Source organism: Mandrillus leucophaeus, unplaced genomic scaffold (assembly GCF_000951045.1).
Source record: "Mandrillus leucophaeus isolate KB7577 unplaced genomic scaffold, Mleu.le_1.0 Scaffold64, whole genome shotgun sequence".
Classification (NCBI taxonomy): Eukaryota; Metazoa; Chordata; class Mammalia; order Primates; family Cercopithecidae; genus Mandrillus; species Mandrillus leucophaeus.
This window is the reverse complement of record NW_012106919.1, coordinates 1574332-1599604: the sequence shown is the minus strand read 5'-3', so window position 1 is coordinate 1599604 and position 25273 is coordinate 1574332. Positions and strand designations below refer to the sequence as shown.

The 25273-nt window shown below is 38.5% G+C and overlaps 1 protein-coding gene across 3 annotated transcripts in view; it reads right to left on the bottom strand.

The window, feature by feature from the left end:
* The window catches only part of CTTNBP2NL (CTTNBP2 N-terminal like), a 70674-nt gene that overhangs the window by 42569 nt on the left and 2832 nt on the right, over positions 1-25273 (bottom strand). For all 3 annotated transcript variants that reach the window (XM_012000737.1, XM_012000735.1, XM_012000736.1), the window contains exons 2-3: positions 12214-12339; positions 8071-8178 (exon numbers count right to left, since the gene is read on the bottom strand). In XM_012000737.1, the coding sequence (XP_011856127.1) occupies positions 8071-8169 (99 nt within the window). In that variant the 5' untranslated portion in view covers positions 8170-8178; positions 12214-12339. The remainder of the gene's footprint in view (positions 1-8070; positions 8179-12213; positions 12340-25273) is intronic.

Here is a 25273-nt window from a genome sequence, read left to right as displayed (position 1 = left end):
AAATACAATCCCAATCAAAATCCCAACAAGATTTTTAGAGAAATTGGCGAGCTGATTCTATTCATATGGAAATGCAAAGGACCATAAATAAGAAAAACAAGTTTCAAAAAGAATATAAGTTGGAGGACTAACACTAACTGATTTTAAGTTACCACAAGGCCACGATAATCAAAACAGTGTGATACTGGCATCAAGGTAGACAAATAGATCAAAAGAACAGAACACAGGGTCTAGAAATAAACACATGAATATAGGGATAACTGACTGACGAAGATGCAAAGACCATTCTAAAGAGGAAGGATAATCTCAGCAATTGGTGCTAGAATAACTGGAGAGCTATATGCAAAAAAACCCAAAAAACAAAAAACAAAAAAAGGGTCCACGCATTGTACTACATAACATTAACTGAAGATACATCATAGACCTAAGTGTAAAACTTAAAACTATGAGACTTATAAGAAAAACAACAAAAACCAAAAAAAAAGGGAGAAAACAGGAGAAAAACAGGCAAAGATTTCCTAGATATAACATTAAAAACAAAATCCATAAAAGAAAAATTGATAGGCCGGGCACAGGGGTTCACGCCTGTAATCCCAGCACTTTGGGAGGCTGAGGTGGGTGGATGACCTGAGGTCAGGAGTCCAAGACCAGCCTGACCAACATGGTGAAACCCTGTCTCTACTAGACACAAAAAATTAGCCGGGTATGATGGCATGTGCCTGTAATCCCAGCTAGTTGGGAGGCTGAGGCAGGAGAATCACTTGAACCCAGGAGCCAAAGGTTGCAGTGAGCCAAGATCGCGTCATTGCACTACAGCCTTGGCGATACAGCGAGACTCCATCTCAAAAAACAAAACAAAACAAAATTGATAAATTGGACTTTATGGAAATGAAAAACTTTTGCTCTTCAAAAGATATAGTTGAGAATGAAATGAGACAAGGTTAAGTATCTTTTCTTAAGATACAGTTAAGAGAATGAAATGAGACACAGTTAGGTATCTTTTCTTTTTTCCTGTCTACAAAAGATGCACTTTTTTTTCCTGGTCTAGATTATGGCTGGGTTTTTATTTATTTAAAATTTATTTTTTAATTGATAAAAAATTGTAAATATTTATAGTGCATCACATGATGTTTTGAAATATGTATACACTGTGGAACAGCAAAATGGAGCTAATTAACATGTGTATTATCTTACATACTTATCATTTTTGTGTAGTGAGAACATTTAAAATCTACTCTTAGTGATTTTTCAAGTATACAATACATTGTTATTGACTGTAACAGTTAAGTATCTTAACTGTAAAAAAAACAGAGTTAAGAGAATGAAATAAGTCACAGACTGGGAGAAAATATTTGCAAGACATATATTTGATAAAGGACTTGCATCCAGATATATAAGAAACTCTCAAAACTAAATAACGAGAAAACAAATACTTAAAAAAAATGGGCAAAAGATTTTAACAGACACTGCACCAAAGAAAACAACACAGGCTGGGCTGGTGACTATCCCTACAAGCCCAACACTTTGGGAAGCCAAGGTGGGAAGATCACTTAGGGTGAGGAGTTTGAGACCAGCCTGAGCAACATAGTGAGACCTCATTTCTACTAAAAATTTTAAAACTTAGCCAGGCATGGTGGTGTGTGCCTGTAGTTCCAGCCACTGGGGAGGCTGAGGTTGGAGGATTGCTGGAGTCCAGGAGGTTGAGGCTGCAGTGAGTCATGACTGCACCACTGCACTCCAGCTTGGGCAACAAAGTGACATCCCATCTCTAAAACAAACAAACAAACAAACAAAAAAACTAAAAAAAAAAAAAAAACCCCACAATACAGAGAACAAATTAGTAGGTACATGAAATGATACTCAACAACAGCCAACAATATGGAAATTATAACTATAATGAGATATTACACACCTATAAGCATGGCTAAAATGAACAAGACTGGCTATACCAAGTTTTGGTGAGGATATGCAGCAACTGGATATATCTGTGGAATGTAAAATGGTACAATCGCTTTGAAAAACACTTGGGCAGATTCTTAAAAATTAAATATACGTCTATCATATGATATAGCCATTCAATTTCTAGCTATTTATTCAAAAGAAATGAAAGCATATATCCACACAAAGTCTTATACATGAATGTTCACAGCAACTTTAAAGTCCCAAATTAGAAACAATACAAATATTTATCAACAGATAAGTGGATAAAACCAACTGTGGTATATACATATAATGCCAACACTATTAAGTAACAAAGAAGAAATGAGCTATCAGTATACAAAACAACATGAATAAATCTCAAAGTAATTATGCTGAGTGAAAGAAGCCAGGCAAAAATGGGGTATGTTCTGTATGATTCCACTTATATAAATTTCCGAAAAAGTAAACTAACTTCTAATAACAGAAAGCAGATCAGTGGTTTGGGGTAAGGGGCAGGGAGTAGTGGGGAAAGTTGGGCAGGAGAGGTCACAAAGGGGCATAAAAATTTTGGGGAGCAATTTTGGATATGTTTGTTATCTTGATTGTGATAATGGTTTCATGGGCAAATACATCTCAAAACATCAATTTGCACATATCAAATAATACAGTTTATCATATGTCAATTATACTTCAATAAAGCTGTTTCAAAAAAACAAAATAAGCTGAATCAAACAATGGAAGAATAAACAAATCAATGAAAAAAAAGATCTGCTACAAAGCCTTCTGCATTATCCCTGTATTTCCTGTTTTCATCATAAAGAGAAGGAACTATAACATCTGCTCCATGCCCCAGAGTACGCCCTTAACCTTTGTTGTCTCAAAATACATGCTTTTCGGTGTGTGGATGGGAATGAGTCAACTCAAAACTGTCAATTACAATAAGAAAAACAAGATAATGGCCAAGCGCCACTAATAACAACAAAGATTTAATTGAGAAGAACTGTCATTCTCCTTACGAAGGACAGCATATTATCAGTATTTCTTTCTTCTTCTTCTCTCTCTCTTTCTTTCTTTTTGTTTGTTTGTTTGTTTGTTTGTTTTGTAGAAAAGGGGGCCTCATTATGTTGCCAAGGCTAGACTCAGACTCTCAGCACTTCAGGCTAGGAGTCTGAGTCTAGCCTTGGCAACATAATGCCTCCTGCCTTGGCCTCCTAAAGTGCTGGGATTATAGGCATAATAAGCAACAGTGCCTGGCCTTATTAGTATTTCTTGCTTTATGGAATGTATCTTTGTCCCTAAATGGATGGCTGGACTTTGAACCTATGTTCTAATAATAATAACTAACAGTAAATGAGCACTGAGCACTTCAATTAGCATTTGCTATCTCATCTGGTCCTCCTAATAACCATAACATTTTACAGATAAAACTTACAAGGTAAAATAATTTGTCTAAGATCACACTATAATTGAGTGGCAGAGCTCAAACCCTAAGTCCATCTCACTTGAAAGCTCACGTTCCTAACAGCTAAACTTAATTGAATATTCTGGTTGATAGTTTTGAAGAGTGCCTAGTAATTACCTTTATGTTTCTTTTTTGAAAAGCCAGGAATCCATGTATAAACTTTACTCAGACAGAGCAGGAACTGGTTGGCACGGTGGCTCATGCCTGTAATCCTAGCACTTTGGGAGGCTGGGACAGCAGAATTGCTTGAGCAGGAGTTCGAGACCAGCCTGGGTAACATGGCAAAACCCTATCTACAAAAAATACAAAACTTAGCCAGGTATAGTGGCAAGCCCCTGTAGTCCCAGTTACTCAGGAGGCTGAGGTGGGAGGATTACTGAAGCCCAGCAGGTTGAGGCTGCACTGAGCTGTGCACTCCAGCCACTGCACTCTAGCCTAGATGACAGAGTAAGACTCTGTCTCCAGAAGAAGAAAGAGAGAGAGCATAGGAATAAAAATAGCCACTCCAGGCCGGGTGTGGTGGCTCACGCATGTAATCCCAGCACTTTGGGAGGCTGAGGCGGGTGGATCAGGAGTCAGGAGTTCAAGACTAGCCGGGCCAACACGGTGAAAACCCATCTCTACAAAAATATTTAAAAATTAGCTGGGCATGGTGGCGCATGCCTGTAATCCCAGCTACTCGGAGGCTGAGATAGGAGAATTGCTTGAACTCAGGAAGCGGAGACTGCAGTGAACTGAAATCATGCCATTGTACTCCAGCCTGGGCAACAGAGCGAGACTTCATCTCAAAAAAAAAAAAAAAAGAAGCCACTCCAACTCTAAAAAACACATTAAAACACGGCGACAAATGGTCACTGATTAATTCATTAACATGTTTTATAATAAAGGTCATGAATGTAAATATAAAAACCTTATAACTCAGTAACCTAAATAAAGTTCTGTTTTCACCCTATATCCCAGTTGGGAACTAGACAGAAATTGGACTTCTGTCAGTTATAGCCTATGTTCATGTGTTCAGGTGATCTTTCTCAATGATTGAAACCACCCATCCCAATCTTAAAAGCTCTTCCTAAAAACCATCTATTAAAATGGGATTATTTTTGGCCAAAGAATTGTTAGGTCCAGGCTTATGGGTGCCAAAGAATGTTTCAACTTGAGTCCATTTAAGACTTTCAAAGATCTGTTATTAAGCAAGCTAATATCTGATTTTTTAAAAAAATGCAAACTACCTTCATAGGCTTATTAGTATAGGACAATGTATGGTGATTGCTAAGTTCAATTTTACCTTTTTCCATTTCAGACCAGTCTTTATAATAATCTGCTTCCATAATAAGTACAAGGCCATGACCAAAAGCAGATGTTAGACTATGGACTTACAGTGAACTTGAGATGTTACCTTTTTTTAATTTTTGGTGCCACAATTTGGATCCAAACTGAGGTTGCTGCAGGCACAACACAGAGTACTAACCACTATATGATCGTAGCTGTGATGTTCTTAAGCCACAGCACCTTCCATGGTAACTTTTATTTTGTTTTCTGTATCTGGCACTGTCATTAGATCCTTATGATTATTTTTTCAAGAATATTTTCAGTGAAAGTAAATTATTTGTTTCAACACAGACATAACATTTAGATTTTTTCATTTTAACCTTTGTGGCTGAAAAAACTCACAAAGTTAAACCTATAGAATGATGTATTACATAATCTCGTACTCTAAATATACTTCTAACTTTGTCATGTCTGCAACATTTTTGCCCGTAAATCTTCTTGCTTTGGGAATTTTGCAACAGCCTTTGGCCAAACACAACAAAGTTCTATCCTCAGTTTTAAAAGAGTTATACCTGTTTTATAATTGAGGCATCAGTGAAAAGGAATTCAAGACTCCGTAAGTTAATTCCACATGAAAGCTGTAATATTTCACCATTTATCATTGTATAGATGATTTAAAGAATGCTTTAAAATAAAGTGATACCAATAAATGCAAGGTGGATTCTATTTAGTCACAGAAGCCATTTAGTGCAGCTTTGCATCAGATCTAAGATGTGCAGATGTAATATACCTGATGTGGAATATTCAGAAATAAACTAATCTAAATTTTATTAGCAGTCAAATCTATTTTTCAGGTTTTTAAAAATGATCATTGATTAACCTTCCTTTATTCTCCTCTGGAGCAATCACAGACTATGGTAGGAAGCCATTTACTAGATTTGCTTGGAATTAATGAACTGAGGCTTTCCTGCTGAACTGTGTGGTTCCACTCTCTGCTTCCCCCAGACAGTTCATGAGCAATGTAATTTTCTTTCTTTGTAGAGGGTATTCCTTTAGTGTTCTTATTCATGAAATTACAGTAATAAAAGGGAAAGATGTTCATAAAGAAGGTTTTTTTTTCTGACATGATTCCTTCTAAATCAGAAAACCACTTTAAATAAAATTTAATTAGGACCAAATATAGTATAGGTCCCCTCTGTAACAATTAGATTTGAAATACACAAGACACTGAATAATTTGTTAAATTATTTTCTACTGGCTTTCCCTGGTTCTATGCCAAACATGTCTTGGCTGCAACAGAGAGTGAGTGAGGAGGCTTCTGGGAAGAAAAAGAACATAATTATGGGGGCTCTAGAAGAGCATAGCTGCAATCTGGCACTTTGCAGAAATTTTGGAATAGGAATATAGCTCTTTTACAATTCTAACTCTACAGGTAAGGTCAACTTATAGCCTATGGGAGCTTTACAACATATCCCGAAAGAAACTCAAGCCTTGCCAGAGAAGTGACAGTAAGCCATATGGTTTTGTTTAGAGATATAAGGTTAAAGAATAGATTTTATGTACAGACAAAAATCTATCTTGAAGCTAGGGAGAAAATAAAAGGATGTTTTTTTTTTTTACTGGAAGCAAAACAGAAAAGAAAAACAAATCATAGCTATTTAGAACAAAGATCAAAACCTTTTCAACCCACTAAGCATCATTTAGGAACCAATATTAAAAGGAAGAAAATTAGTAAGTTGACATATTAGCTCATAAAGTCCAACAAGTGTTTATTGGTAAGCAAAAGCTATACAAATAATGCAGTAAAATCATGATATATTGGAGAACCAAAACAAATAACAATAAAAAAATCCCCAAAACTCCATAGATAAAATGACATTCAGTTTAAAGAATGCTATGGCAGTTACTTTTCTCAAAGGATTGAAACAATTTTAATCCCAGCTGCCCCCTATTTTATCTAACAATAGATTGTTTAAATATGTGTCACTTCTGGTGAAGCTATTCATTTCACCTAAACTGCACAGAGTTAAGCCTCAGAATAATTTTATCACCTACAGACCATATGCAGACTAAATACAACACTTGTGCCTGATTCTGAATGGTATCTTATATCAAAATGCTCCCTTAATTTTAGCTCTTGCTTCTCAGGCTTCTCTTTCAACTTATCAGAACTGCCTATAGTAACCAAAATTGGATTCATGCAGAAAAAAATATATTTTAGGAAAACATGTGCAAAAAGCATCTAAGCATCTGTTAACATTAAAACCAGAAGGCAGTGTATGCTGCAGAGCACATAAGAAGAGGCTTTAAAATTTAGTAATTCACAACATCCACTTAGAAGTATTATGGTAGTCTTTTAAAGTAACACACCACAATGGTGCAATCATTTCATTTGTTCAACAAACATTTACTGAGCATCTACATGCCTGGCACTAAGCTGGGTACTGAGGATACAGTGATTAGTAAACAGAGATATAAACCACTACAGCTTTGTACAGTTTCTAAGGCTGAAAAGCAGAGACGTTATCTTGGTAAAACTATAAAAGAGAAAACAAGGTCATCCTCTGATTTTTCCATTAGAGGCAGCTGTCACCCCCACTCCTACCCTAATTATGAAGGGATTGAGACAGACGATAAATGGGGGAAAGAAGTGAGAATAACGATAGGCAATTAGTGGTGAGAATTAGAAATGGGCTAAAACTACCAAAAGTAAGAATTCTTAATCTGGGGTCCAAGGAATCCATGGATGTTTTCATGGGATCCTTGATCTCTCAGATAACTATATTTCAAATTCTGATATATGGATGTATATACATTTATTAGGAAGTTGGTCTTATCAAATCTAAAAGGGGTAGCATTCAAAAACAGCTAAGGGCCACTAAACTAAAAGAATGAAGTTCTGCCGGGCGCGGGGGCTCACGCCTGTAATCTCAGCACTTTGGGAGGCCGAGGGTGGGGGTGGATCACCAGGTCAAGATATCGAGACCATCCTAGCCAACATGGTGAAACCCTGTCTCTACTAAAAATACAAAAATTAGCTGGGCGTGGTGGTGTGTGCCTGTAGTCCCAGCCACTCGGGAGGCTGGCGCAGGCACTTGAACGCAGGAGGCAGAAGTTGTAGTGAGCCAAGACAGCACCACTGTACCCCAGCCTGGTGACAGAGTGACATTCGGTCTCAAAAAGAATGAAGTTCAAGGTCTAGACATTGGATCGAGAAACTAAGGCAACTATTTTGAAAACACAAAGGTTTCACCAGTGTCCCTAATATCACACCATGTAGGTGGCTACCTATCCAAGTATCTGTCCTCCATTCAACTTCAATGGAAACTACAGAAATACCTTATAAATAAATTACAACCAATGAATGACTTTCAAAATGTATGATGACCTCTCTTTTTTTTTTTTTTTTTTTAACATACCTTTAAGGCTTCTATAACAAGGTCCCTTGCTTCAAGCTCTCCTTCAAGAATACTAAATAGTGTCAGGAGTTCAGGCTTGCTGAGTTTTTCCAGATTCATCTTGAAAGCCTAAAACAAAGGTAACAATCAGACAATCTCCAAAGACATCGTTAATTTGATACAATTAAAGAAAAAATAAAGTGAGAGATAAGGGCAATTATAGTATCAAATGCCTTAATAAAGGAAATAGTTGCAATTAAACAGAAATATAAGTTTTCTGATGTTAATCACAAACTGAGCAGCAACAGAAAATAAAATTCACTTTAATTATTGATTTCACTACCACTCACAAAGATCAATTTTTCGTATTTCCTCCAGACATGTTTACAAACAAACATCCTAGAAAATCTCAGAAAGAATTAGCCGCTAGGGCTGGTCGCGGTGGTGCACGCCTGTAATCCTAGCACTTTGGGAGGCTGAGGTGGGCGGATCACGAAGTCAGGAGATGGAGACCATCCTGGCCAACATGGTGAAACCCTGTCTTTACTGAAATACAAAACATTAGCTGGGCCTGTAGCCCCAGTTACTCAGGAGGCTGAGGCAGGGGAATCACTTGAACCCAGGAGGTGAAGATTGGAGTGAGCCAAGACCACGCCACTGTACTCCAGCCTGGGCAACAGAGTGAGACTCTGTCTCAAAAAAAAAAAAAAAAAAAAAATTAGCCACTAATTTTTCAGGTAAAATTGTGTTATAATGAATACCATTTCTCTGAAAAATGGTTAGACCATCAAAAGATTTCCCAGTTTTAGATAATCAATTTCCAAAACTATATAAAACATTCTGATATCCCTCTTCAATTGGTTAAAATAAAATTTGGGCAAAGAGATAATGTTGCTGGGAGTACGGGAGAAATTTTTCTTTTAAATTGTCTACCTTCACAGACAATAGCTATCACAATATTTATATTTTGTATAGTAAAATAGACTTAATTCAACTATATGCAAACTTACTTTCAAATGAATTCTCAAAGTATAATGTTTAAAAATTTTTTTTTTTTTTTTTTTTGAGACGGAGTCTCGCTCTGTTGCCCAGGCTGGAGTGCAGTGGCCAGATCTCAGCTCACTGCAAGCTCCACCCCCGGGTTCACGCCATTCTCCTGCCTCAGCCTCCCGAGTAGCTGTGACTACAGGCGCCCGCCACCTCGCCCGGCTAGTTTTTTGTATTTTTTAGTAGAGACGGGGTTTCACCGTGTTAGCCAGGATGGTCTCGATCTCCTGACCTCGTGATCCGCCTGTCTCGGCCTCCCAAAGTGCCAGGGTCTTGCTCTGTCACCCAGGCTGGAGTGTAGTGGTGCAAACATGGCTCACTGTAGCCTCAACCTCCTGGGCTCAAGTGATTCTCCTGCCTCAGCTTCCCAAGCAGCTAGGATCACTGATACACGCCACCATGCCTGGTTAATTTATTTTTTATTGTTTGTAGAAATGGGGTCTTCCTGTGTTGCCCAGACTGGACTCAAACTCTTGGGCTCGAGCAGTCCTCCCACCTTATCCTCCCAAAGTGCAGGAATTACAGGCATAAGCCACTGTGTCAGGCCTATTTAAACATCTTAATTGTCTAGGCTACTACAAACTGAATTTATCTGACTTAATAAGTTCACATTTCTCTGAGAATCTGCATGTTCCAAAGTATGTTAAATGGCAAATTGCATGGCACAAGTTCAATCCTTTCTACAAGACTAATTCTCATAAAACACATAAAGATAGAAGTTAGACTGCTGTACAATCTTGGAAGGGCCTTCTGACCAGTGTGTACGGTTAAGATATACTTTATAATTTCCAAAGTAGAACAAATATTTCTCTCTCCACTTTTTATTTCCAAATTGCCACTCTTAAGGAAAATGAATCACAACATGACCAGTTCACACATCCTCCAGTAATTTATCACTCTTACTAAATTTTAGGGGCCACACAAAAAAAGAAGTGATTCCTTCCAGAGCTACTGCTTTTAAGTGAACATGTATAAAATGCATACTTCACTTTGTTGTTAGATTGTGTTCCAAGACATGCTGCACAAGCCTTTTAAAGCGCAGTAAAACATCTTCAATGTAACCTCAGCTCTAATTGCTAATTTTCTTTTTTTGAAACGGAGTCTTAGTTGCCCAGGCTGGAATGCAGTGGGGTGATTTCGGCTCACTGCAACCACCGTCTCCCACGTTCAAGTAATTCTTCAGTCTCAGCCTCTGAGTAGCTGGGATTACAGGTACCCGCCATCATACATGGCTAATTTTTGTATTTTAGTAGAGACGGGGTTTCACCATGTTGGCAAGGCTCGTCTTGAACTCCTGATCTCAGGTGACCCATCCACCTCAGTCTCCCAAAGTGCTAGGATTACAGGCGTGAGCCACTACACCTGGCCTTTTTATTTATTTATTTATTTATTTATTTTGAGACAGCGTTTTGCTTTTGTTGCCCAGGCTGGAGAGCAATGGTGCAGTTTCGGCTCACTGCAACCTCTGCCTCCCGGGTTCAAGCGATTCTCCTGCCTCAGCCTCCGAAATAGCTGGGATTACAGGCACATGCCACCATGCCCAGCTAATTTTTGTATTTTTAGTAGAGATGGGGTTTCACCATGTTGGCCAAGCTGGTCTCCAACTCCTGACCGCAGATGATCTGCCCACCTCGGCCTCTCAAAGCACTGAGATTAAAGGTGTGAGCCACCGCGCCGGCCTCTATTTTGTAACAAGTCAATTTTAGCAACTAGTAAATGATGTTCATTTTAGTATCAGGGATATATCTCATAACATTTATTTTAAAACTAAAAACTAAAAACTAAACAAAAAAATTCTAACAAACCTAATAAAGCTACACTTTATAAGAGGTTATATTGGAAAGAACATGTAGCTTGGTAGTCAGATGCCACATCTGCATCTTCCTAGTTGTGTGACTGGGCAAGTTATCTGACTCTGTTTTCTAATCTGTGAAAGGGGGATGATAATATTTAACTCACAGGGCTGCTATGAAGATTGAGTTAATAAATGTAGAACATCTTACCACATTGCTGATATCTGGTTTCATTATTAATGGTTTCATTATTAGTAACTATTACCCTGTCTCATTTTTCAAAAGAATTTAAGAAAGGCACTATCAAAAATTGCAGACAGCCAAGATCGATGACCTCAGAAATAACTTCAGCTCTCCTTTTGCAATTGGGAAGTCCTTCTTGGTTCCATTTTAAGCTTCTAAGTAAAAATCAAGTATTATTTGTTAGAGTCTAATTAAATAAAAATAAGAGGTACATATACAAAGAACTAAATTACATTGTACCTAAAGTCTTTGACATGTAAAATGAAAAAAGTCTTTAATCTGTTATGATAAATATACATCCTTGTAAAAGAGTAAAATTAAAACAATCTTCAGAGTCACTTTAATTACAAAACAGTTCAGCCCGGGCAAGAAAAAGTTCTATTCCTTGTCAATGACAAAGAATTATTTTATTATCTCTGTGTTTACAAATCACTTCTGCACACAAATGTTAATAACTGGAACATTTCACTAATATGTCCCAACTCGGGTGGGCATGGTTACTCGTGCCTGTAATCCCATCCCAGCACTTTGGGAGGTGGAGGCAGGCAGATTACTTGAGGTCAGGAGTTTAAGATCAGCCTGGCCAACATGGTGAAACCCTGTCTCTACTTAAAATACAAAAAATTAGCTGGATGTGGTGGTGTACACCTGTAGTCCCAGCTACTCGAGAGGCTGAGGCAGGAGAATAGCTTGAACCTGGGAGGTGGAGATGGCAGTGAGCCGAAATCACGCTACTGCATTCTAGCCTGGTCAACAGAGTGAGACTCTGTCAAAAAAAAAAAAAAAAAAATACCAACTCAGCTTAGTGTCTACATGAATACAATACAAATATTACACAGAAGGAAAGAAAGGCCACTGCTGTGTAATGTAAGAACCAACAGATCTGTTTTTGCATATTCCAATAACCACTATTTATAAGTATTAAAATTTAACAATTCCTTCTGTTCTATGCATTTGAATGTAATCTCAATATATAGGACAATGCAATAAATTTTTGCCTGAAATATAAAAGAATGGATAGTAAAACTGCATTAGATTTTAGGAGAGCAGTGATATTCTTGGAGGTGGGGGTGATACTGACCTGACAATCAGCAGAATCACACTTCAGTCCTCAAGTATAAACTCTTCAAGTTTTCTTCAGTAAAAAATTGGGAAAATTGCCAAATACATTTAAAATGCCATTAGCATGGTGGAAATGTGTCCAATGCTGCAAAATAAGGAGAAATCTATTGTTCATGTGATTATACTATAAACAATTTGGTAAATCCCATTAATGTCAACTGTTATCACTGATGAGGTCTGACAGCTGTAGGTTGATAATGACAAGAAAGAAGAAAATAGCCAGTTCTTCAAGTTGAAGTTGAATAATATATGAAAAATACCAGGAATCTGACTTCCCTTTGGTAACTAAAATAAGGAAAGGTAGAGGCTTTTGAGATCTTTCCTACTTTAAGATGTCCACTGCCATTTTAACTTCTGACTTTTCTCTTTCTGAAATGACAAAAACCTATTTGCCTGAATCACCATGACTTAAGCACAATGCACTTAGATTTAGCCGGGCGTAATGGCGGGTGCCTGTGGTCCCAGCTACTCCTGAGGCTAAGGCAGGAGAATGGCGTGAACCTGGGAGGCGGAGTTTGCAGTGAGCTGAGATCATGCCACTGCACTCCAGCCTGGGCGACAGAGTGAGACTCCGTCTCAAAAAAAAAAAAGAAAAGAAAAAAAAAAAGAAAAAAATAATAATTACAACAGAAATTTTTAAACTGCCAAATTCATATAAGGAAAATTCTCATCTCCTCACCTCCCAACAATCCATAAACAAACAAATCAGCCTCTTAGCATCTCGACTTTGTCTATAAGGTTGATTACGCATCCTCAGCTTCTACTCTTTCACATTTATGATCAGATGTTAAATGTTAAATTATACGTAATTTTTTTGTTTATGATTTCCTAACAGTGTATTAGGCCCAAAAAATTTTATTAAAAATGATAGGCCTTCACTTTTATTTGATAAAATGTAATCTTTGTTTTGTATTTTAAGGCACTAAGTCTGAAAGCCCATTTGAGTTACTGAAACCTACCAGTCAAATGGGGACAGTGTCAAAGGAAGAAATAATGCTGCAATAAGTCCTTGGTTGCTTCATTAAAACAAGAATCAGTAATTAAACTAATTACAAATCTCTCAAGTTAGGACAGGAAGTATGAGTTTGTTAAACAGTCAAGAATATAGACCCAATAACATACACACAAACCACTGAATAAGCTATTCCAGCAATTTCTGCCCAATATATGGGCAGAATTATGTGGCCAAGGATATTCAGAAAAAGCGTATTTCTAGCCCCATATTCATTATCAGAAATATGATTGACGGATATTTGGTATGCCACATTGTGTCTATAGACTCATTCCCTACTCGTGTTCTAAGTAAGCTGTCACTTGTCATTTTCATCATCAGTGACTGAGGGATAAGATCAGTTCAACTAGATGCTCAGCTCATTCCTTCCAAGACCCAAATTACCTTAGAGTTTAGATACAGATATTTCTATGAGTCTATGGACTCATTTCCTACTTATTTTCTAAGTAAGCTGTCACTTGTCATTTTCATCATCAGTGACTCTGAAGGACAAGATCATTTCAACTAAATGCTCAGCTCATTCCTTCCAAGACCCAACTTTCCTCAGAGTTTAGACAGATATTTCTAAGGAATGCTACAGTCTATAAATCTGAAATAAAAACCACCTGTAGACAAATTGTCTGGATACATTACCATACACTGTGGTATAGCCAGCTATAGCTATATTAAGCTTTATAGTTTTCTCAATAAAAAATACACATATAAATATATACAATAAAAAAGATAAAGATATTTATCTTTAAAAAAGATACTTTAATAGTCTGGAAAAATAAACCCATTTAAGGGCTAAGTATAACACTTTTTTTTTTTTGAGATGGAGTTTCGCTCTCGTTGCGCAGGCTGGAATGCAATGGCACGATCTTGATCACCACAACCTCCGCCTCCCAGGTTCAAGTGATTCTCCTACCTCAGCCTTCCGAGTTGCTGAGATTATAGGCATGCGCCACCACGCCCAGCTAATTTTGCATTTTTAGTAGAGATGGGGTTTCTCCATGTTGGTCAGGCTGGTCTCAAACTCCTGACCTCAGGTGATCCACCTGCCTCGGCCGCCCAAAGTGCTCGGATTACAGGTGTGAGCCACTGTGCCCGGCCTACACTTATTTTTATGTTATCAATAAGTGATTTCAAATGAGCCTGCCCAGCATACCATTTGGTCTATTCACAGGTTTCATCCCACGATGAAACCTTAGGCCAATAGCCAGGAGAGCATGAGTCTTTTCTAGATGCACTTTTCAGAAGTTATGGGTATTAAAAACTGCATCCCCCTGACTACCCCACTGTGCCTCCTTAATTGTAGTACTGATTTTGCCTAGAAGTATGTTGATAGGGCTTGGGCTCTGTTCATTTTATTCTGATATTTTCCCCTTTCTGGATACTATCCAAGCTCCACTCACTCTGGTTTCGGTTATGCTTTCTTTTTTTTTCCTTGAAGAAGTCCCAGTTTCTGCTCTGGAATTCTGACTTAATTCCATAAGATAACAAGCATTGCTGCCATTTTATCATATAGAGACTGAGTGGCAGAAAAAGAAACACCCCAAACAGCTTCTATAGCTATGTAAACAGTAGGACAGGGCAGGACAGGGCAGGGCAGGGTGGAGTACAAGCAAGATGTTTGTCTCTCTATTATCTGGGTGTGAGCATATCTACATAGAACTGAGGCTTTCTTTCTTTCCAGGTGGTAGGTTTTTCCACATAAGGTAGGAAAACAACATTTTTAGATGAGGCTTTAGATAGTTCCTGACGTAGAAATGCCTCAAAAAAATCTATATAGATCTATTTAAATAAATCAACTGGACTAATTTTTTTAATCAGTAATTTAACCTAGGAGATCCTTCTTGCCACACTGGATAAAAAATCACTTTTTAATTATATACTCAGATATCAAACTTAAGAAATTTATACTCAGCTATCAAATTTAAGAAATTTATATTTGGACTACAAGTAACTCAGATTAAGGTAATTCAGTGAGTTTTTAGTATTGGTGAGCAAAGTGATTAGTGACCAGTGAGCAAAGATATAAAGGAGATTGACTCCAATTATGTAAAGATTCTTTTCTTTTTTTTTTTTTTTTTTTTTGAGATACAGCCTCACTCGGTTGCCCAGGCTGGAGTGCAGTGGCGCAATCTTGGCTCACTGCAACCTCTGCCTCTGCAGTTTAAGCGATTCTCCTACCTCAGCCTCCTAAGTAGCTGGGACTACAGGTGCGTGCTATCATGCCTGGCTAACTTTTGTATTTTCAGTAGAGACGGTGTCTCAACATGTGGCCAGGCTGGTCTTGAACTCCTGACCTCAAGTGATTCGCCCGCCTCAGCCTCCCAAAGTGCTGGGATTATAGGTGTGAGCCACCACGCCCAGCCCGTAAAGACTCAATACATATAAGCCAAGCCAAAATATAGGAGGCCAGTAAATTCTTAAAACTCAAAGAGCCAAGATGGACAGGTGAAATGGGTGTTTTTGGTAGTTTCCCACTAGATCATGTACTTTCTTAAAACCCAGTATACATGAAATAATAATAAAAAAGAAACTTGCCACATTTACAAACACTAAATCTGAATATGAACAGAAATGCACTGCTATTTTAAAAAACGCATTCAAAGCTTCAGTTAATTGGGTTGCTCCTTAACAAAAAATTACAATGTATTCAAAACAACCTCATATTGGGGGTAGAAGGTGTTGACACACTACCTGGACTATCTCAAAAGATTTAAGATTCTAATTTTTCAGAAGGAATATTTATTCATTTGGAATAAAAGAGTGACAACATTCTAAATGGTCCCTTTCATTCCTCTTTGGCATTTAAAGGTTAGGCTAGGAAGCAAAACATGTCAATGTGCTACTAGAAAATAATTTTCTGGCTGGGTGCGGTGGCTTATGCCTATAATCTCAGCATTCTGGGAGGCCAAAGCAGGAGGATCAATTGAGGCCAGGAGTTCAAGGCCAGCCTGGGCAATAGCAAGGCTTTGTCTCTACAAAAAATAAAAAAAAATAAAAATAAAAAAAGAATTTTCTGGTTAAGAAAAGCAGATCTTTTGTGCATTTGTTAAAGAAAGCTGTTTTTGAAGGCCGTGGCTCACACCTGTAATCCCAGCACTTTGGGAGGGTGAGGCTGGCAGATAACCTGAGCTCAGAAGTTTGAGACCAGCCTGGACAACATGGCAAAATCCTGTCCCTACAAAAAATACAAAAATTAGCCAGGCATGGTGGCATGTTCCTGTAGTCCCAGCTACTTGGTAGGCTGAGGCAGGAGAATTGCGGCGAGCCCAGGTGGTGGAGGTTGCAGTGAAGCAAGATTACGCCACTGCACTCCAGCCTGGGCAGTACAACGAGACCCTGTCTCAAAAAAAAAAAAAAAGAAAAAAAAAAAAAGAAAGCCGTTTTGTTACTATTTACAAAAGTTCTAAAATTAAGGTATGATAACTAATCTCATTTTATTCAACTCCAATATTAAACAGTATAAGACTTATTATATCTCAAATCAAGCTTCTCTCAGTTGAAGGTGAAAGATATTACTGGAATATTTGGATTACTACAATACATGTGTTAAATATACATAACACAGGCTGAATTGTACCTCCCAAAATTCGTATGTTGAAGTTCTAAGCCCAAGTACCTCAAAATGTGACTGAATTTGGAAACAGGATCTCTAAAGAGATAATTAAGTTAAAATGAGGTCATTAGGGTGGGCTCTAATCCAATATGACTGGTGTCTTATAAGAAGAGGAAACAGAGATATAGATGGGTCAGAGTGAAGACAATGTGAAGACAGACATCTTTATAAGCCAAGAAGAGATGCCTCAGAAGAAACCAATCTTGCCCACACATTGATCTCAGACTTCTAGGCTCCAGAATTGTGAAAAAATAAATTTCTATTTTTTAAGCCACCCCATCTGTGGTACTTTGTTATGGCAGCCCTAGCAAACTCACGCAACATGTTAACCGCTAACTACTTTGACAGACTATTAGAACAACTAGATCTAATCTAATTGTAAGTAAGGGGGATCTAAGCCTTCCTCTTATCATGACAGCACTACAACATAGTATTTCTCAGAATGCCTTATTTTGCCTTATCAGTCTGTTTTTTCCCAGCCACACTATAGATAGCATTATATAAAACAGAATGGTTTGGGAACATTTTTAGAGAAAATCAATTTCGGGATCCCATGAGGAAGGATGTTTTGAGCTATCCTGAAATATAATATGAATAGTGCACTTACAAAGAAATTACAATGGTGCCAAGGGATCAAGATGCTTGTTTATTCAATACTGCCACCATAGACTTTGAAGTAGGCCTCAAGAGATCAGCTCTATAATTAAGCTAGTAATTTTTAGGGTCAACATTTATAACACTGTAGTACTCTATTCAAATACACAGTGCTCTATTTATATTAAAGCAAATTCCAGGTTACCAGATTATCTGGATCTATGCTTAATAGAGAAATTAATTATGATACACGATCAGCAATAATCATTACCACTTCAGAGTTCTATAGCATAGTTTTCTAAGAAGAATTTAAACAATAATAGTAAAAATAAAAAAAAATAAACATTTATTGAGCTAAACATTAATGTATGCCAGACAGTGTTCTAAGTACTTGACATGTACAGGTATTAACTAATTCAGTCTTCACAACAACCTTAGGTGATATGCTATAACCATCCCCAACAAATTCATCATTATCATCATCATCCTCATTTAACAGATGAGAAACCTGAGGCACAGAGGCTAAAAAACTTGCTCAAAGCCTCACAGCTAGTATGTGGTAGAAATGGGATGTGAACCCAGGTAAACTGACTCCAGAGACTCCCTTGGTAACCACTGCTTACATCTGATCCTCTCATTTTATCAGCCTTAGGAATTGTATGGTGGAAAAACCTCAGCTAAAGAATGATCCACAAAGCTGGAAGGAGCCCCAGCAATAATCTAATTCAGCACTCTCATTTTACAGAGGCCAGAGTTGTTAATGTGAATACAGTTAAATAAAACTAGGTCTAACACACATGTCTTTTAAAGATCCAGTCTAATTTGCTTTCTGCGACAACATAATAGGTATCAGGTTTTTATTTTGCTTAGTTCTAAGACTCATGCAACTGTGCTGTATCTCTCTGTGAGTGTGAATGTGTAAGTGTGTGTGTGCACACATCTGTCTCTTTCTCTGTCTCTCATATATGGTGTCAGCAAGATTTATATGTATACTGAAGAAAAGAAGGAAGTAGCCTTATGCCCATAAACAAACATTCAAATATCTTTTCCCTCAAATGAGAACATTAGCGCAAAGTTATTAAAAACAGGTCTGGGCTGGGTGCAGTGGCTCACGCTGGTAATCCCAGCACTTTGGAAGGCCGAGGCAGGCAGATCACCTGAGGTCAAGAGTTCAAGACCAGCCTGGCCAACATGGTGAAACCTCATCTCTACTAAAAATACAAAAATTAGCCGGGCGTGGTGGCACACACCTGTGATCCCAGATTCTCAGGTGGCTGAGGAATGAGAATTGCTTGAACCCGGGAGGTGGAGGTTGCAGTAAGCTGAGATTGCACCACTGCACCCCAGCCTGGGAGACACAGCAAGACTCCATCTTAAAACAAAAACAAAAACAAAAGGTCTGTCTACTTGGGTATCTGTTTACACCACCTCAAGTATTCTCATCTGAGACAAGGCCAAACTAGAACTACATTAGTTAAGCTACTGGAATGGATGTTAATGAAAATGAATAACAATTTTATATTAATAAATTTTTTATTATTGAACATTTTAAAAAAGAATGTCTTTTAACGTCAGAATATTATTACCAGGAGACTGAATCATTTCATTTTTGTTTTTTTTGAGATGGAGTTTTGCTCTTGTTGCCCAGCCTGGAGTGCAATGGCACAATCTTGTCTCACCTCAACCTCCGCCTCCAGGGTTCAAGAGATTCTCCTGCCTCAGCCTCCCAAGTAGCTGGGATTTCAGGCATATGCCACCATGCCTGGCTAATTTTGTATTTTTAGTAGAGATGGGGTTTCTCCATTTTGGTCAGGCTGGTCTGGAACTCCTGACCTCAGGCGATCCGCCTGCCTCGGCCTCCCAAAGTGCTGGGATTACAGGCATGAGCCACTGCACCCGGCCGAATCATTTCTACATAATTTGTTAGATGGCTTTATTTCGTTTAAATGAAACTGTAACATGATTTCAATCAAGTATGTATCTGACCGTCTCTACTGTCTGTCCATCAGCCCCCTAAATTTTTGCTTTTCTGAAATAATGTCACCATAACTTGTAAAATACCACAACAAGGGAACAATAACACGTAGATTGATTATTTTCAGTAAGATGATTCATGGGCCACAATTCTAGAGGCAGCCTGGATCGCAAACCCTTCAAATGCTAATGTAGGATGATGACGTCACTGATTCCACTAAGATTCCACACTGGGAAGAAACTCCACAGAGTATGGTATGAAGGATTAACCATCAAACAGTTAAGGAATCTGTGTTTTAGCTATGCCCAGAACCTGACTTTATCTGAACTGCAAAAAAATACTTCAAATAATCCTCTAACAGAAATATAACTGGTAATGTTGTTTTGTCTTCTAATCTTCTAAGTCAGATAACTGACTTAAAAAAACTTTAACAATTTAGTATCAGTTGAATACTACCAACAACAAGCCTGTCAATTTTTGTTCTATGGTTCTTCAGGGACAGCAATTCTGCCGGGAGACAATGTGTTATAGTGGAATGCACATGGATTTTGGAATCTGACAGAGCTGAGTTTGCATCCTGGCTCTGCCACTTGCTCTTTGATCAATTTAACCTTTGAACTTCAGTTCTTTATCTATAAAATGGACATAACAATACATACTGTAACAGGAGGCTGCATGGTTTAAATGAGTTAGTGACTGGTCAGTTTCTCATTTCTCATCCTTAAAGAGCATACTTTTGGTTTCATCTGCAAGGATAATGACTTTTCCAATGGGTCATCATTGTCTGTCATTCATATGTCTAATTTACAAACCAAAACAAGTTTACTTCTGACTTCTGGCAGGTTGATCTGCTCCAAAAAGAAAGAGATGGCCTGGCCAGTTCCTGGGAAAGTCCAGTTTAGGGACATGTTCAAGCCAACTTTATCTGCACAATACTTGGGCAAAGAAAAGGCCATTCTTCTTAGATTAGTTTTTTGTACCTTTAGCATACAGGTAAACGCATGCCTTTGTTTCTACTGAATTTTAACAGGTTTTAATCAAGTCACAACTTTAACTTGTAATGACTGAGAAATGGGTTTCCTAAAAATATCACAGCTCTTTTTTACATTAAATTAAATGCATAATGGACATGTATCTACATTCGTAATTCAAGAGCAGTTACCACATTCTATTACATCAATTCATCTGTTTACATATCTGTCTTCTGTCTCACAAGACTCTGAACTCATCTGAACAACTACTCTGTCTGTTCAACTTGATCACACTTAGCACTAGGAGTCTCTGGTTCAAAGAGATACTAAAAAAATGCTGGTTGGAAAGAAATGTACAGCACTTTCAATCTCAGCCAACACAACTAGACTTTACCTTTTAGAAAATGAGAAGCCACTCAACATTTTTAACCTGGTGAAAATCATCACAAAAGCATAGTTTCAGGAAGGTTAATGCTTACAGTATAGAGCTGACTTGACTGAAAGAAAAGGGAAACAGAAAGAGTAGTCGGGAGAAAAATTTAACAGCATAGGTATGAGGCAAAAATGTATGAACTAGGATGGTAGCAATAAGAATGGAAGAGACTGACAAAAGAGACATTAAAAAGAATTTACTTAGTTATTTAAGAATTTACTTACTGTAAATGACTGATTTTCATTTAGGGAGGTAAGAGGGGAAATAATCCCAGATCAGTTGAGGTTTTGAGACTGGGTGACTAGAACGATGATACCATTAGCAAAAACAGGGATGTCAGAAACGGAACTGCGTTTACTGGGGAAATGATGACTGTGATATGAGACAGGCCGAATGAGAAGTAATTCAACCCCCAAGAGGAACGTGTTAAGAGTCTGTTAGTGTGGTGACAGCTAAGGGTTTAGAAGTGAAGAAGTCTTTGGGGATAGAGCCTTTTAAGGAAATTTATTCTGTGGCCTCAATTTAAGGACAAGAGGCAACAAGATGAAACTGATATATAGGGCTAGACCAGATCATTGTTATACCCTCAAACATTAAGTCAGTTAAGAACTAGATTGGTTCTGTTGTTACTTCTGTAGCACCTGCTACAACAGAAAAGACTATTTAGCAGAAACTAAGTAATGAGGGCCTCCCCCAAGCCCCCATTCTCCAACAAAAAAACCAGTTTGTGCTTCTTTCTTTTTCCTATAACCTACCTGTCAGTTATCCTTCATCCTTCTCTCCATTATCACTTACAATTCTTATCTCGTGTTAAAACAATTTATCCCCGCTTCTCCTTTCTTTCTCCTTCCCTGGCTCTCACCTTTCTTTTTTTTTGAGATGGAGTTTCACTCTTGTTGCCTAGCCTGGAGTGCAATGGCGCAATCTCAGCTCACTGCAACCTCCGCCTTCTGGATTCAAACGATTCTCCTGTCTCAGCCTCCTGAGTAGCTGGGATTACAGGCATGTGCTACCATGCCTCGCTAATTTTGTATTTTTAGTAGAGATGGGGTTTCTCCATATTGGTCAGGCTGGTATTGAACTCCCAGCCTCAGGTGATCCACCTGTCTCGGCCTCCCAGTGCTGGGATTACAGGCGTGAGCCACCATGCCTGGCCTGGCTCTCACCTTTCTATGGTGGGTAGACCCAGAGTACACTTCAGCTTCAGCCTAGTCTTTCCCAGCAGTTTTGCACATAGAATCTATGCAGATGCTCCCAAAGCTCAGGGTCAGGAATCTTTGTCTGTAGACACCATCATCCTGTGCTTTCCTATTTTCCTTTCTTGTTTCTATTAAACTCAGTAACAATTAAGGGTTGCATTCTTTAAATTCAGTAACAATTGAGAACTATATTCTTCGTGGCTCCAGAAGTTGGAAAGGATTCATTAAACAGCAAATGACACATTTAGATTGGAAGTTCTGGCTCTGTACCTGAAATGTAGAGTTTGGAAATAATTGGCAAAGATGAGCCATATTACAGCATATTGCATTATGTAGTTCGATGCCTCCTTGTAGTCTTGTTTTCTCTAATCCACAAACTCCCACCCTTCATGTTCCCCCACCTCTTCTCAACTCCCCTAACCATGTTTTCTTCTCACTCCAGTTTTGGTTGTTCCTATCGTCGCTCCTTACTTTGGGGACAGTGGGGGAGGTTGTCTTCAAAAGTAAGGTAAAAACCACTTTTAATCAAAATTACCATTAAAAGTTCCTTAAATTTCACAGAAGGTATAACTCTGCACAGTAATTACAGTATCCACGAAACCATTTATATGACATTCAGGATGGTGCTACTTAAAGAGAGTAGAGCTTGGAGTGGAGCAACTGACAATTCAGAAAGAAGACATCAGCTAGCTGAATCCCTTGCTTTTCTTTTTTCCTTGGACCAAAAAACTCAAGAAAGATAATTTGCATAACAAAATTATTAAATACACACACTCCAAGACAGATATACACTCTCCTAAAACTCCTTGGCTCAGATGCTTGAGATCATGACATATGCAAGCAAGCTTTCTTTCCCTCTATTTAGGACTTAGTCATATGTTGAAAAATTTAAAACAAAACCAATCAATAACTAAAATCCAACACTAAGTCTTCACCTTTGCTAAAATGCTGAAGGAGTAAAATAATGTTTAATATTAAATTCCTTAACTCACACGCCAAGTGCTAATAATAATACCTGTCAATTACTAAGTGCTTCTTATATCCTGGGTACCTTGCTTTGTGATATGTGTGCGTGTGTATGTATATTCATGTAATCCTTTTTTTTTTTTTCTATTGGAGAGAGTATTGCTGTCACTCAGGCCGTAGTGCAGCGACACAATCTCAGCTCACTACAACCTCCGCCTCCTGGGTTCAAGCAATTCTCATGCCTCAGCTTCCTGAGTAGCTAGGACTACAGGCATGTGCCACCATACCTGGTTAATTTTTGTATTTTTTTTTTCTTTGAGACGGAGTTTGGCTCTTGTTGCCCAGGCTGGAGTGCAATGGCGCGATCTTGGCTCACTGCAACCTCCGTCTTGGGGTTCAAGCCATTCTCCTGCCTCAGCCTCCGGAGTAGCTGGGATTACAGGCATGCGCCGGTTAATTTTGTATTTTAGTAGAGACAGGGTTTCTCCATGGTGGTCAGGCTGGTCTCGAATGCCTGACCTCAGGTGATCTGCCCACCTTGGCCTCTCAAAGTGCTGGGATTACAGGCATGAGTCACTGCGCCTGGCAATTTTTGTATTTTTAGTAGAGATGGGGTTTTGCCATGTTGGCCAGGCTGGTCTTGAGTTCCTGGCCTCAAGTGATCCACCTGCTTCGGCCTCCAAAACTGCTGCGATTACAGGTGTGATCCTCTGCACCTGGCCTATTCATGTAATCCTTAAAGAAACCTCTCCAAGTTACTTCTATCTCACAGCTGAGGAAACTGAGACTGAGCTATGGTGAAGACAGAAAATTTTTCTCTTGCCCTGGATCACACAGTGAACAGTAGCAGAGTTGGGATTTGAACCTAGGTTTGCCTTTAAAGTCTGTGTTGTAAATAACTACATTCTTGAGGCTCATAATAAATAAGCCATTTTCTCACTAAAATGCTTTAAATTGAACTTTGGAAGATTTAATTTTTAGTTAATAGCAGCAAATATTCAGAAATTTAAATTTTGTTAATTTTTTATTTTTTGAGATGAAGGTTCTCTCTTGTCGCCCAGGTTGGCGTGCAATGTTGTGATCTCGGCTCACTGCAACCTCCGCCTCCCAGATTTAAGCCATTCTCCTGCCTCAGCCTCCCTAGTAGCTGGGATTACAAGTGCCCACCATCACACCTGGCTAATTTTTGTATTTTTAGTAGAGAAAGGGTTTCACCATGTTGGCCAGGCTGGTCTCGAACTCCTGACCTCAGGTGATCTGCCTGCCTGGACATCCCCACGTGCTGGAATTATAGGTGTGAACCACCATGCTCAGCCAAATATTCAAAAATTTTAAAATGGCCTTTAGAAAACAGGCTAACAAGCCACTCCTGGGGCCAACCACCACAGACTGAACAAATTTCCTCTAGAACCGTATCTCTGCTTCCTGCTTCATGACGCCAAACACCAATTACATGGAAACCCCCAAGAAACACCATTCTGCTCCACTCAGAAAAACCAAGAATTCAAATTCTGTTCTGCAAACTAACTGGTAGCACTGCAAATGTGATTTTGCCAAGATACAAATCCAGAGAAGACCGATTGTATTATGCCCACCATAATCAATAATCAGCCTGTATAATTACACTTAGGGACCCAACGCTGTTCTGTGCCCCGTTCCTATTTTTAGTGTTACTTTAAAAACACAAAATCAACTAAAAATCCATTTTAAAAGTCCCAAAGTAGATCAGTAACTTGTTAAAACCAAACACTCAGGAACTATTCTTTTTTTTTTTTTTTTGAGACAGAGTCTCACTTTGTTTCCCAGGCTGGAGTGCAGTGATGCAATCTTAGCTCACTGCAAACTCTGTCTCCCGGGTTCAAGCAATTCTCCTGCCTCAGCCTCCCGAGTAGTTAGGATTGCAGGTACGTGTCACCACACCCAGCTAATTTTTTACATTTTTGGTAGAGATGTGGTTTCATCATGTTGGCCAGGCTGGTCTCGAACTCCTGACCTCGTGATCCACCCGCCTCGGCTTCCCAAAGTGCTGGGATTACAAGTGTGAGCCACGGAGCCTGGCCTCAGAAACTATTCTTGAGCAAAAATTAGCAAACAATCAGTCCCTAGTGAGCTCTTCTAAATTCACTTCATTCCTATCGGGTCAGATATTTAAAACAATAAAATCCTGAAATGATTAGCACTCATTATGTTCTTAAGTCTGGTGCAAATTTCATGACGGTAAAAATAGTATTTTCTAACCAGTAGATTTTTTTTATATATATA